Source organism: Polypterus senegalus, chromosome 14, assembly GCF_016835505.1.
Source record: "Polypterus senegalus isolate Bchr_013 chromosome 14, ASM1683550v1, whole genome shotgun sequence".
Lineage (NCBI taxonomy): Eukaryota > Metazoa > Chordata > Cladistia > Polypteriformes > Polypteridae > Polypterus > Polypterus senegalus.
This window is the reverse complement of record NC_053167.1, coordinates 62366729-62381604: the sequence shown is the minus strand read 5'-3', so window position 1 is coordinate 62381604 and position 14876 is coordinate 62366729. Positions and strand designations below refer to the sequence as shown.

Genomic DNA, 14876 nt, shown 5'->3' with positions numbered 1-14876 from the left:
CCAGACCAGCCAGTCTATAGAATTTGGTCCTGTAAGACATACAAATGTTAGAGATGAACAGGTGTCAGGAGCCCTGCTTGAGTGTATGCATCTGTATGCCCTGTGATGGACTGTTATTTTGTCCAGAATTGGTTCAGTGCTGTCCAGATAAACTGCAGTCCCACACGCCTGAAGTGGGTCTGAGAATGTTGTATTTTTATATTAGCAAAACAGAGCGCTCATGAAGAAGATGAGTGAATGTGTGAAATTCAGAATAATTTTGTTTATTCACATTGGCCTTTAATAAGAAAGGAAGAAGCAAATTAGAGACTTTGTCAAAGTTAACATTGAGAAACATGAAAGGAATCGATTAACAAGCTTGTGAGATGGGCAACTAACTATATCTTGCATATGGTAGACAAATATAAAAAGGTTTTGAAAACTATTTTAGACTGAATGAATAAATTATTAATTTATGTACAATGAGAACAGTTAGTAATAAGGGAAGTTCTCAAAGGCTGGTTAAAAGCAAAGACACTAAAAGGGCAACCAGGGATGATGTAAATATTATAAAAGAGAAAGGCATATCTGGAAATGAAGTGAGGAGTCATGGACAGAGAAGGAGACAGAAAATGAGAATGTCATGAACTTTTATGTGGAATATTTACAGAAATTCAATGGGATCTTCATGTAGTAGGTGTTTTAGTCATTTCATGAATGCAGCATTATTGGGATTCTTATGCATTCTGCAGCATCATTGTGCTTCACAGATGAAATGTTTGTTTGCTACTTTCTTGCCTTATTTGTCTTCTGTTTCAGATAATGATGTCAGTCACCACAAAGGTGGAAGGTGCTCACTTGCTGAAGTAAGCAATTAGGTCTTCAATGCCATTTTATACTAGATATTCACAGGGAGCTATCATATTGACTTCTGGATATTTGGCATGACTTCTTGACTCATAAATATATAACTTTTTTCAATCTCTAGTTTAACAAGGCTTTATTTTTCATTGAGGCTTCTTCAGTGTAGCCAAAATTCAGGCTTAAAAGTAACACGTTCTGTATCCATCTATCCATTTTCCAACCCGCTGAATCCGAACACAGGGGTCTGCTGGAGCCAATCCCAGCCATCACAGGGCACAAGGCAGGAACCAATCCTGTGCAGGGTGCCAACCCACCGCAGGACACACACAAACACACCAAGGCCAATTTAGAATTGCCAATCCACCTAACCTGCATGTCTTTGGACTGTGGGAGGAAACCCACGCAGACACGGGGAGAACATGCAAACTCCACGCAGGGAGGACCCGGGAAGCGAACCCAGGTCTCCTAAACTGCGAGGCAGCAGCATAACCACTGCACCAACGTGCCACCCCGTTCTGTATTGCATTCTAAAATATATTATTTTATCTAGGCGACTTACAAAAGTATAACATACTGTCTTTTTGATTTTATCTTCACTTTTCTATTTATAACCTTTATTGTTTGGTCTTGTTTGAATTGTTTTTTTAAACACTTTTTACAGTCAAAGGTAAACAAATACAAAAAGATTAAGTAAAGTTTGCTTGATTGATGTCAGTTTAGTTAAAAGGGTTTTTTTTCCTTGGTAGACATCTACAGTTTCCTTTTTAAAGCCCCTCAAGGGAATTCTAATAGGCCCTTTGCAAACCTGTGTCTGTTTTTCCTTGATTTTCTTTCTAGTTCGAATTGTTATTGATGAGATGGTATTTATGAAAACCAGAGATGAAGATGAAACTGCCAATCTTATATGGAATGATTCTGCTGTGCAACATGAGAAAATTGCTGAACTCAGGAACTATCAGGTACCTTTCATCTTTTAAAAGTACTTTTCATGAAAAACAGTTATAAGATTGCTGAATAATGAAGGCTAACACTGTATTTACACTACATTGTTTTGTTAATAGTAATGTGTGGCACAAATTTTGCATTTTACAGTAGTTAAAAAAATGTACACTTTCCAGCACGAATTTCTGAGATTTCTACGTTACTCATTTTGATCTCTTCTTTTTGTAAATATGCCACCATGGACACACATGAAACTTGTGACAGTGTCATAATACATGCACTTCAAATTCTTCCTTTATTTCTTTAAAAGGTCTCTTTGATTTTGGATGACAAATGAGATATGGAAGGCCTATATTATAATAAAGCTGACTACATACAGTAATTCCAGATGACCTAGCTATTTAAGATCTAGTAATTTATACTTTTCTTGTCATCTTACAGAGAGATAACTCAAAATGACAAACCTGCAATAGTGCTTCCTTTGAAGTACTTGATGGCCCTTAGGTACTTTCATTCTGCAGAATCAACAGTCTTAACTAACACATACTGTAAATGCTTGACCCTGACAAGCCACAGTGATTAAGCTACCTAATGTTTTATACTGGTTGGCAATGTGTTGAAGTGATTAGTAATTCTGTCTGACAACTCAGAGGCCTGGGTACAATTCTGAACAAAAGGCAATGTCTATGTGGACTTTGTATGTTCTGGTCCTCATGGTTTTGCCTCAATCTCTCCACATTCTTAATGCTTGCTTATAAGATTGAATGATGGTGTCATTTAAGCTGGGTTATGCAGTATGACTTACTGTGCCCTTGTCCTCTTTATACAGTAGATTTGACTTCATCTTTGCAATTGATGCTGCTAGAATAGCCTGTAGCACCCCTGTAACCATGTAGTGCAATTGTTTTCTAAAGCACCCATGTTTTTTGCAGGTCAATATAAGAGCTTTACCTCTTTAAGGGATTATGAATTTTTAGAAAGCAGAACAAGTATCATCTTGAGTTTATGTGATATATGGTAATATTCATGCATTATCTACTACCTACTTTATCCTTTGACACAGGGAGCTAGAGGCTATCGTAACAACACTGGGTATAAGGCGTGAAGAACAGTACTTGAAACTAGCAGTAGGCCAATATAGGAAGACTTACACATACTCACTCTGATATATATTGGCCAGTTTGGAATGGTCAGCTTAAACTGGGTATCTTAGAAATGGAATACTGAACCAGGAGCACCCACAAAAAAATCACACAGACATGTTGAAAAAGAGATGTCTTTACACAGGTAGAATCCTGCTGCAAAATTTGAAACCATAACTCAAGAGCTATGAGGCAGCAGTGATAACCTCTTCACACCTGTGCTGTGCTTACATAAATATATATAAACAGCTATGCATCACTATCTGCTAGGTTTTTTATTTTTGGCTTTTTTTGTTGACAAAGTAGAATGCAACATTAATGGCCATGCGTTGTTTTTCTTTTTCTTGATGTTAAGTAGGGTTTTGGGTGAATTATCATTTCTTATAACATCTTTGGAGCAAGCTCTGTTTCTCCGTTCATTTGATCTTATGCTTACAGTATTTGAATATGTGATTTAAGTTCTTTTTTAACAATAAAATGTCACTTGAGAGGTCTCTAGTAGCTGGATGAATTAGTATCAAATGCATAATTTATTTCAATAAAACCACTGTTGCTGGATTGAGGGATTTTCACTTTAAGCCTTACCAAAAATAATGTGATAACAATGTACATTGTCTCTTTAATATAGCTTATTTTGAATTTGAATTGCTGTATTTTGTTTAGTGTTTCACTAAGACATTGAACATTCCTACATAACCTAGGATCACAAGGTTTGTTACAGTTACTACTGGATTTGACTTCTCAACTCACTAGGAGAGTCTACACTATGTTTGAGAATCTGATACTTGAACCTCATTTCCAAGAACAACACATATTTTTCTGGCCTTTGTAATGGAACATAAAATGTTTGTCCATTCACAGATGGTAGAGGTTTTTTGTAAATATTCAATTCTGCTGCATTTTTAAATGCCATTAACTTAATCTAATGATTGTGAATCCTGGGGTTTCTTTTTTGAGAGGTGTTGCAAAAGTATAGCTGTGCCAGGTTGTGCATCTAATTGTGAGGTGTTAGTTAAGGTGAATCTGTTTAAAGTGCATGTAGCATTTTATCAAAGGCATCTTGTGCCTGTCTGGTTTCTGAACTTTGTGAAAAGAATATGTATGTCTTTTTCACACCATCTGACCTTCATTTTATAGAGATTAGCAGCCAAGTGCAATGATTTCAAAATCAATACTTTAAAGTCTGAAGTCAAAGAATTGCTAACCTTCTGCTCTTAAGGTTGGGTGCAGCTGTGCTACATCTAGGGATTTATGTACCTTGTGTTCTTTCAGAGGGGATGGTGATACTGACCAATGTCAGGAGCTGTACTAGTGCCATAGTTGTGAAGCAGGAGCTTAATTTTTGATGAAGCTTTTGATTTACTGATTAAGTTTACATAAGCACTGATGATAACACAATTTGGTGATTGATTTAAAGAGTGGGACTGCAGCCTCAAGTGACCAAAATAAGGTTACTAAGCATTACTGTAAGCTCGGTGGTTCAAGAAGACCTTGGATAAGAACATTTGCAGCTCCAAATCTAGAGTAATCAGTTTAGAGATTTTTGGTTCCTATTATATCTCTCATTGTGCCTGAAATTCCACAAGGTAAGCTGTAGAATGTTTTTGTGGACAGGGAATTCTGCTTTGCATTCCTCACTCTTTTACAAACACAAAAATGTCAGTATAGTAATGAATATTTCTGACTCCTGCATCAGTCTTCATGTTTTCACAGTGAATAGGTATATGGATGCTATTATCATTATTTATTATTTATTTTTACAGACAGCTTCATCCAAACATTAATGCACATAGTACATATTAGGAACAAATTTTGAGGTGTGCCATTGTCTCTCAGTTAGTCCAAAGACTTGATGAAAATTTACAATCTAACAAAAACACAGATATTTAGTGATTGATTGGATTGGTAAGAAGTGTAGGTAATGAAGAGGAGTGCAAACATTCTAATGGGTCTTCATACAGTAAATTGAGAGTAGTTCAGACAGTACTACGAAGCTCATTTTACAAATTAGAAGCTAGGACTGAGAAAAAAAGAAATAGTTTTAGTGTGTCTAATGGGAGAAAGTACAGTTAGTAGACAGGCCAAAGCAGAATGGACAAAGAGAATGATGTAAATAACATCTGACACAGTTGTGCAGAAGTCCAGTCTTAAATGTTAACAGTCATTTTTAATCCTTGCTTTGAGCATTATTATAAAACAGTACTCAGTTGAATATTAAGAATGGGTTAATTTGTAATCAAATGGTTTCTTTTTTTTCAGAGACATTTGAAGAAAGTCCCTCAGAATTACAATCAAGTTATCTAGTATACACCAATGTTGCAGCTCGTTTTACTTAAAAGTTGATTTACTAACCAAATTTTAAAAAAGTAAAATCTGGAGAAATATTATAACCTGGAGAAACATTTAAAGCAGTTAAAGTAGACACACAAGAGGTAAAGCAGAATTATATCCCTTTTAACTGGCTAGAAAGGCTACCTAGATCATTTAATGATTTCATACCTGTAGTTCACTCCTATGCCACCTTATTATTGTAACAAATTAACATTTTTTCATATTCTTGTAACAAGCAGAAGAATGTGAAAACTACTAAGGACTTCTTATCCTTTTTTACAGAGAATTAACCATTTCCCAGGAATGGGAGAAATCTGCCGGAAAGACTGCCTAGCAAGAAACATGGCCAAGTAGGTATACACCATAAATAAGTGTAACGTTTTAATTATTCTGTTATATTTTTGTGAGCTACTTGAACTTTATGTAAAAGCTGCTCAAAATAGAGCCTATTATTTATAGATATTAAAGTTTCCTCCTTTTAAGTACATATCACATGAGAGGTGCCCTCAGTTTGAGTGTAAGATGACATGTACACCTTGGAGAATAACACCCTCTCCTATTCTTTTTTTTTTGCAAGTCATACTGTAAATAATAGTTATTTGTGGTGGGTTTCCTGCTGTTTTTTGTGTTGTATTTTGTTTAAATTTACTTATTACAATCCTTCCAAGTTCATAGTTATTTTCGTTTTGTTCTTCCTGGTATGAATTTTTATGTTTGTTTTGAAAAGTCAACCAAAATGACACCTTTTATTGGTTAACTAAAAAGATTACAATATGCAAGCTTTTGAGGCAACTCAGGCCCCTTCTTCAGGAAAGATGTAAGGGGCCTGAGTTGCCTCAAAAGCTTGCATATTGTAATCTTTTTAGTTAGCCAATAAAAGGTGTCATTTTGCTTGGCTTTTCTCTAATAGAGGCTGAGTAATTCAAACTTGAAATGCAATGACTTTGCTATTCTTGGGAATAACATAACTTCCTCAAACCAGCTTAATACTGTGCAGCGTTGTGAGGGACAAGCAGCATTATGAATATTTGCAGTAGTTAGTGAACCTAACATAAATGTCTTTGGAGGTCTGGTGATTAAAAAGAGAGTATCCGGAAAAGAACATTTAGACATGGGGTAAACATGCAGACTCCACATTGATGATAAGTGGGAATATGGTTCAACTGTTGTACACCTAGTCTTTGAGTCTTTGACTTCCAAAAAAAACACAGAAGTCCACACTGAAGCAAAAAAGAGATGCACATAACTTTGAAGCTGTTGAGCATATATCAAATAGAATAGCTGCCATTTTTTTCATTGCATATGTACTTTATGTTGACTCAGTATACTCTTGCATTTATAATAACCAGCTCACTACACTATCAATAATTTTATGTTTGCTTCTACATTCTGTGAACGGAACCCAGGCACAGACAGCCAGACATGTTGTTTACCACCACCACACGTTTATTTACAAATATATACAAGTTCAAGTGCACCACAAACCCCCCAAAGTCCTGGCCACACAATGCCTTCTTCAGACCGCCTCCACACTCTCTTCTCCAGCTTAGTCCTTCTTCCACCCGACTCCAGCCCCGAATGAAGGGAGGCAGCCCCTTTTATTATCACCCAGATGTGCTCCAGGTGGGTTCCAGCAATCCTCCACGGATAAACCCCCGTGTGGTGGAAGTGACGGCTCCATCCCCGGAAACACTCCGGGTGTCCCTGCTCCTCTTCTTCCCAGCACTTCCTGGTGTGGCGGAAGTGCTGAGGTCCAGGGCTCCAAAGGCATGGGGGTGCCCCCTGGCGGCAACCACGGGCCCCTACAGGGTGGAGCTTCAAAGCTCTGTACCCGTGGCCCCCAAAGGAACCAGGGCGGTCATCCCCAGATGGTCTGGGGAAGGCGCAAGCCCTCCTCCAGTCCTCCTGGGCGTCCTGGCCGGGTCGCCACCCCAGCCACCTTTGACAATTCATAAAGATGTTAATAAAATTTACTGAATTAACTGGCATTAAGTGTCATCCTCCAGAATATCCTGATGTAAGTATTTAAAAAGAAGATCATTTTTAAAAAAACACACACATACCAATCCAACAAGGTGCAAACACATTTGTTCACAAGGAAAGATAAAGCTGAAATAGGAAGCTACAGTTAGTGCCAAATTCCATCTTACTGCAACGGTAAAGAACAGGAACAATATGGATATATTTTAATGGTAATGTAGCATTCAGCTTGTCCTTGTAATATTATTTTTTCCTAGTATTTGCCATGGCCTATAACCAAGACTTCCTTTGTAAAAGAGCAGTTTTTGTGGTTCTGTTTTCTACACTAATCATTAAGAATGTGAAAATGTCAACAGTTCTGTCACGTCACAGATTTGGACACTGGACAATGATCAGTACCAGCACCAGCTTCAGCACTGGCCTGTAAAAAAGACAGATTTACTGGCACTGTAATAAAAGTGTTTTACTTGTTACTATGCATTTCTTGCCCACATCATCAGGCCTGAAAGGACTTAATGTCAAAGTATTAGCTGTGATGATGTATAGGGGTAATATATAGTAATAGTGAAAAGGATGCTGCAATTCCTGGATCTATAGCAGATGTAAGAATTTACCCTACAGAATACTACTGTTGGGACAATGTAGTAAAACTGGTAGTTTTCATTGAGTTATATAGAAGTTTTAACTTTAACTTGAAGACGAATTTAAGTCAGAAGTAAAGAATGACAGTTTTTAAATGTGGACATTTTTTTACATACAGTATGTTTTAAAAGATCTGAGAACAAAATGTTTTTATTCTCCATCCCTCCTGTACTCGAAGCACAGCCAACACTTGTCCAATCACCACTGACACTCAGCTAGTTTGCTTTAAATATGTAGGTCACATATCAGGTACATGCAAGTAACTACTCGACATCTACAATAACTTGATATAGTCTTTGTGAACATTCGCTAGACAGTCACTGTCAAATGTTAATGTAAATATTTATTTCTGTAACAATGTCATCATCACTGGTTCAATGGCTAGTGGCACCAAATTTGATTCTATGAGGTTCATTGAAAAATGAAAATCACAACAAACATATAATATGAAAGTGACAGTAGTCATCACTCTTAAAAAGTCTGCAAACATCCAGTTTAAAAAATATATTTAGACATATCCATCAAATAGAATACTCTTAAGGTCAAGATTTTTTGTGGAGTTTTTAATATTATACTATACAGGAAAGTTTATACGGTATCATAGTTGTATAGGCTGGAATAAAAATACTGACAGGTGAGTAACATAGCTCTTTTTGATTAAACTATTGGATAGAACAAGGGGAAAAAAACTAAATTTTATTTTTTTGAAGTAAACCTGTTTTCTCTCTGTTTTTCGTCATTATATTGTTGGAATGGACTCAGGCCATCTTTTGTAATGGTGACCAATATCATTATATAAGCCAGCCAGTATTCACGCGGTATAGCCAGATAACATCTACAGTTGTGCTTGAATGTTTGTGAACCCTTTAGAATTTTCTATATTTCTGCATAAATATGACCTAAAACATCATCAGATTTTCACTCAAGTCCTAAAAGTAGATAAAGAGAAACCAGTTAAACAAATGAGACAAAAATATTATACTTGGTCATTTATTTATTAAGGAAAATGATCGAATATTACATATTTGTGAGTGGCAAAAGTATGTGAACCTATGCTTTAAGTATCTGATGTGACCCCCCCTTTGCAGCCATAACTGCAACTAAACGTTTCCAGTAATGTTTGATCATTCCTGCACAATTTTAGCCCATTCCTCTGTACAGAACAGCTTCAACTCTGGGATGTTGGTGGGTTTCCTGACATTAACTGCTCGCTTCAGGTCCTTCCACAACATTTCGATTGGATTAATGTCAGGACTTTGACTCGGCCATTCCAAAACATTAACTTTATTCTTCTTTAACTAGTCTTTGGTAGAATGACTTTTGTGCTTAGGGTTGTTGTCTTGCTGCATGACCCACCTTCTCTTGAGATTCAGTATATGGACAGATGTCCTGACATTTTACTTTAGAGTTCTCTGATATAATTCAGAATTCATTGTTCCATCAATGAAGGCAAGCTGTCCTGGCCCAGATCCAGCAAAACAGGCCTAAACCATGATACTACCACCATCATGTTTCACAGATGGGATAAGGTTCATATGCTGGAATGCAGTGTTTTCCTTTATCCAAACATAACACTTTTCATTTAAATCAAAAAGTTCTATTTTGGTCTCATCCGTCCACAAAACATTCTTCCAATATCCTTCTGGTTTGTCCACGTGATCTTTAGCAAACTGCAGACGAGCAGCAATGTTTTTTTTTTGACAGCAGTGGCTTTCTCTTTGCAACCCTGCCATGCACACTATTGTTGTTCAGTGTTCTCCTGATGGTAGACTCATGAACATGAACATTAGCCAATGTGAGAGAGGCCTTCAGTTGCTTAGAAGTTACCCTGGGGTCCTTTGTGACCTCACCGACTATTACACGCCTTGCTCTTGGAATGATCTTTGTTGGTCGACCACTCCTGGGGAGGGTAACAATGGTCTTGAATTTCCTCCACTTGTACACAATCTGTCCGACTGTGGATTGGTGGAGTCCAAACTCTTTAGAGATGGTTTTGTATCCTTTTCCAGGCTGATGAGCATCAACAATTCTTTTTCTGAGGTCCTCAGAAATCTCCTTTGTTCGTGCCATGATACACTTCCACAAATGTGTTGTGAAGAGCAGACTTTGATAGATCCTGTTCTTTAAATAACACAGGGTGCCCACTCACACCTGATTGTCATCCCATTGATTAAAAACACCGGAGTCTCATTTCACCTTCAAACTAACTGCTAATCCTAGAGGTTCACATACTTTTGCCACTCACAAATATGTAATATTCGATCATTTTCCTCAATAAATAAATTACCAAGTATAACATTTTTGTCTCATTTGTTTCACTTGTTTCTCTTTATCTACTTTTAGGACTTGAGTGAAAATCTGATGATGTTTTAGGTCATATTTATACAGAAATAGAGGAAATTGTAAAGGGTTCACAAACTTTTAAACACAACTGTATGGGCAGGAAATATAAATTTGAGTGAGGTTAACAGAGCGAGTCTCTGTTTCTCTTTTTATTTCTTTTAATTGCATCTTGATAAAGTGGAGCTTAGCTGAGTTCTTGCCATTACACTCAACATAAAATATAAAATATACCTAAACAATTACAATTACTAACTCATATTCAGATATTTTTCATACAAGTTATGTTTATCAGAAAATGGCTTAAAATGTATTCAAAAAGACATCCGTAAATGAAAGCTATTAAAAAAATATGGACCACAATATGTACATTTTGTTCTGACATAAAAATTATTTATGAAAATATACATATTTTAATTAACTACCCCAATACAACATGTTCAGTTTTCTTACTTGTCGTATTGGTTGTTAAATGCCACAATTTCCTTCACATTTTAAATATAGTGTCTCCATTGTTGCTTATTTATATGTTTTACAGAATGATAAAGATTCAGCCTCAGGAGTATAGTTTCATTCCCAAAACATGGATCTTTCCTGCTGAATATACACAATTTCAAAATTATGTGAAAGAGCTACGGAAGAAGCGCAAGCAAAAGACGTTTATTGTGAAACCAGCTAATGGTGCAATGGGCCATGGGTAAGTCAAGAAAAAATATTTTTTATTGCAACAACATTAACAATTCCAGAAATATTTACACTGAGTATACATTATCATACTTAACTGTCATGATATTTTTTGAATTTCTTTTAAAAGACAGAAAAGGGCATTTGTATTTTATAGTTCTCTTACTTCTGGTGGTAATTTTCTAAAGTATTAGTTCCAGTCAGGGGCACCAATTGCATTTCTTCCCTTAAGGTTTTTGCCTGTAATTAATTCAGCCTCTATCATAAGCTTCAAAGTGCTCCACTGAGATCTGTGAAGGATGTAAATAGAATGTGCACCAAATGGAAAATATCTATTCCCCTGATACAGAGTCATTGTTTTGTTTCATCATTCAGTCTTTAATTTTTAAGTGCTACATGTTTATTCAAGGGTCACTACAACAAATTACTTGTTTTTGATTTTCTGCTTGTTGCCTTGTTGTACATGTAATGCCAAATCTGTCCTTATTATATTTTTCTCATTGTTTTTTATGGACTTGTTTTTTATGATGTTTCCTCACTTTAAAGGCATTAGTGCCTACTGTATATATAGTACTTGTAGACATATCCAAGACTATTTTCATCCTTATTGCTTAGAACAACTTATGGTCAGCACGGCACCATTTTTCCACAAACAGCCTGGGTGAACCTGTTTTGTCGTGATAGAGTCCTAGGTGTCCTTATCCCATACTTTTCCCCTTTCCAATACTTTTAATGACATTGTCAGGTACTGTAGTTCAGCACTTCCTATCCCTTCCCTTTTACATATACAACACTGGGCAACTGGACAGAGTAAAAAAATAGGGAGGAGTTAAGTTAAACGTAAGCGTTATAGAGAGAAGAGACTGAGGGGGAGGTTGAGCCTTGTGTTTATACTAGCCCAATTTCCTTAGTATACCTCTGGACCAATGGGCGCAGGCAACTCTCATGGTTTGCTTAATCCTTTTTTCAGAATGACTGGATCAATGTATGCACAAAGTACCTTTTCAAATCTGTCCACTAGTTTAGGCTTTCTTTCTAGGGGGATGGGCTTGTAAGCTCATAAAAACTAAAGTCATGTAAAGTGCCCCTACACATACCAGTTACACTTTGGCTGACTCACCCATCCACATCATAGATACCCCTGGTGAGCAGGATAACTGTTAACACAACTTTTCCGTTTAAACATTATACAAGGGTAAAGCTATTTTTTCAAATAAATACAAAATATTTATCAATCTATGTGATAGATATTACTCATTTTTATACTTTACCACACTCACCCTTTCTTGACAAAAATAGATCAACAAAAATGTTATTTGATCTAGTAGGGTCATAAATGTACTTAAGCCAAAACTGGCAGCACAGATTACTTCCCTTTAAACATTATACAAGTCATATAAAGCAAATTTCACAAATAAAATTAAAAAAATATTTATCAACCTATGTGCTGGATATTACTCCTTTTTAACGTCCACAGTTGTTATTGTTTTCCTACCATTTTGTTGTTGTTTTGTTTAGTTTTCTATTATTCTTAATTGCTAGCTGCAATGAATGTTGAAATTTAAGTCTAACATTTAGTTTTTCCATCCATTTTTTGACTCATAAAAATGTTCTGTGTGAATGTGTACCAGCATTATTTGTATTAGTTGTAAAATAGCTTAGTTTAATTAGAATGTATTTTTGTCAATCACCTAACCTGTCTTGGTTATACAGTATATCTTTTATTGTGTACAGTGGCTCTAGTATTTTAACACAGTTTGAAGTAAATAAATGGAAAAGGAAAAAATAACTTATTTAACTGTTCACATTTTAGAATACATGTAAAATAATAACTGCACAATACATAGAAATATTCTTATAAATAAAAAATTAATGAATTGTTAGAATGTACACTGCAGTGGGCTGGCACCCTGTCCGGGGTTTCTTTCCTGCCTTGCACCCTGTGTTGGCTGGGATTGGCTCCAGCAGACCCCCGTGACCCTGTAGTTAGGATATAGTGGGTTGGATAATGGATGGATGGATGGTTAGAATGTACAGTATATAGTGTTCAGCCCTATACTTAATTACCTCTAATTTAAGAATTTAAACTAATGCTTGATATGGGGCAATTGATTAAACTTGGATGGCAAGAATTTGGCAAGCTTTTCTATCTTAGACTTAATTAATTGTTTATATGAAGGACATTTTAATTAGCATATAGGTAACCTGCTTCCAGTGACAGCTTGCATATGTTTATATTTCTCAAGAGAATTAGATTTAGAAAGAGAAAGAAGCATAAAGTCAACCTATATTTAATGAGCTTTTTGATATTTGACACATTTTAGTTATTTGTGATTTTGCATGATAGCACCCCTAGGTGCTGACCTGAGAGGAACACTTTTTTTAGGTGTCCGAGACCTGTTAGAGGGGGTGATACTACCTGGAGAAGTTGTCATAAAATTATCTTTGAGAAAGGCAATTAGCATAGACACAGCACTTAAGGAGTACTTTGGATGCATCTGTTGGCCGTGAGAGTCCATTGGTCCTGATTCATAACTGCCAGTGAGTCTTGAATGTGGACCCAGGCTTTGGGTTGACTCGTGGATGTAGGCAAAAGAGTGGCATACGAAGTGCCTTTGATCCTAGGTGAGTGGATTTAGGCAATTTTGGCCAAAGGATTAAACCAACTGGGAGCTAATGGGGCCACATAACACCAGAGTGCTGTGGCAGAATCAGACATTGAAGAAGCCAAAGAGGCCAAAAAAAAAAAAAAAATTCTTGTTTTATTTCCTAAGGGGACTGTTTAACATCATACCCCAGGTTCATTGTATCCTGACTGTACTATCATAAGATATCTCAATTTTAATTTGAATCCTATCTACACCACTGCTGGGGGTTTGTTTTGTTTTGGACGTGCCCTTTCTCTAGGCATGCCAGAGGACTAGGACTTTGTGAAGGACTAGGACTTCTAGCATCACATGGGGAGGTCATGGTGGGGGTTAGAAAGAGAGCAACAAACTTCTTATCTATCCTTTTTACCCAAACAAATTGGAAACATAATAATAGGGTCATTAGCCATAATACTGGGCAGTAATGTTAAATCAAGTTTAAAACTGTTGCATGAAACAGCGTACTACCTTTACATACAATTACAAAATGTCCTCAAAAGTTCAGAAGTAATGTCTCTCTGATCAAACAGTGAACTTAATTATCTGCAATGTCAAAGTTGTCAATCACAAAGTAAACGCAAAAAGTACTTTCTCACCAAACAGGTCTAAATGCTAAGATAGTATTTGTACAGGTGACTCACTTAATAAGTCAGGACCAGTTTTAGTAACAAAAGGATTAGACTGGCCAAATTATTCACTCCAGCTATACAAAGAAAGCTAGAGTTGTGGGAATCTTAATACATAAGACATTTATAGCATGAGATGTAGTATTTGATTCCGGAGGGTGATATGTCTTGGTGATGGCTTATTTATATAAAGTCATTTTGGTTTGAATTTTATCTATGCACCTAATGTGAATGATAGAGATTTTATCCAAAATGTAGTTGCCTCAATTCCTACTGTGAAAAAATTATTATGCCTGGAGATTTCAATTGTGTTTTAAATCTACAATGACGATAAAATAATAACATCTAATAACTTATCAGACCCTTGGAGATATTTTAATCCAAATGCAAGAGCATATCCCTTCTCATCAATTCACCACAGTTACTCAAGAATTGATTATTTATTTATAGATAATAACTTATTACACTCCTGCAACTACTCCTGTCCTGGATATGACGTTAACCTGCATCCAGCCCTGCAAGCAGGTCTTCCAGAATTTGGGATCCTGAGGTGGTTTGTCATGTGGTGGGTGCAGCAACACACATTAGTGCATGGTCCCAGCCTCTCTCTCTATCAAATCTTGCAGGTATGACGCTATTATTTTCTCCAGCCATTACTTAGCCGGCGTCTTAACCCCCTGTCATTAGTTTATGAAAAT

The 14876-nt window shown here is 36.3% G+C and overlaps 1 protein-coding gene across 3 annotated transcripts in view; it reads left to right on the top strand.

The window, feature by feature from the left end:
- ttll7 (tubulin tyrosine ligase-like family, member 7) overlaps window positions 1-14876 on the top strand; it is a 254532-nt gene that overhangs the window by 56866 nt on the left and 182790 nt on the right. For all 3 annotated transcript variants that reach the window (XM_039735295.1, XM_039735293.1, XM_039735294.1), the window contains exons 4-6: window positions 1681-1802; window positions 5541-5608; window positions 10759-10917. In XM_039735295.1, coding sequence (XP_039591229.1) covers window positions 1681-1802; window positions 5541-5608; window positions 10759-10917 — 349 coding nt within the window. The remainder of the gene's footprint in view (window positions 1-1680; window positions 1803-5540; window positions 5609-10758; window positions 10918-14876) is intronic.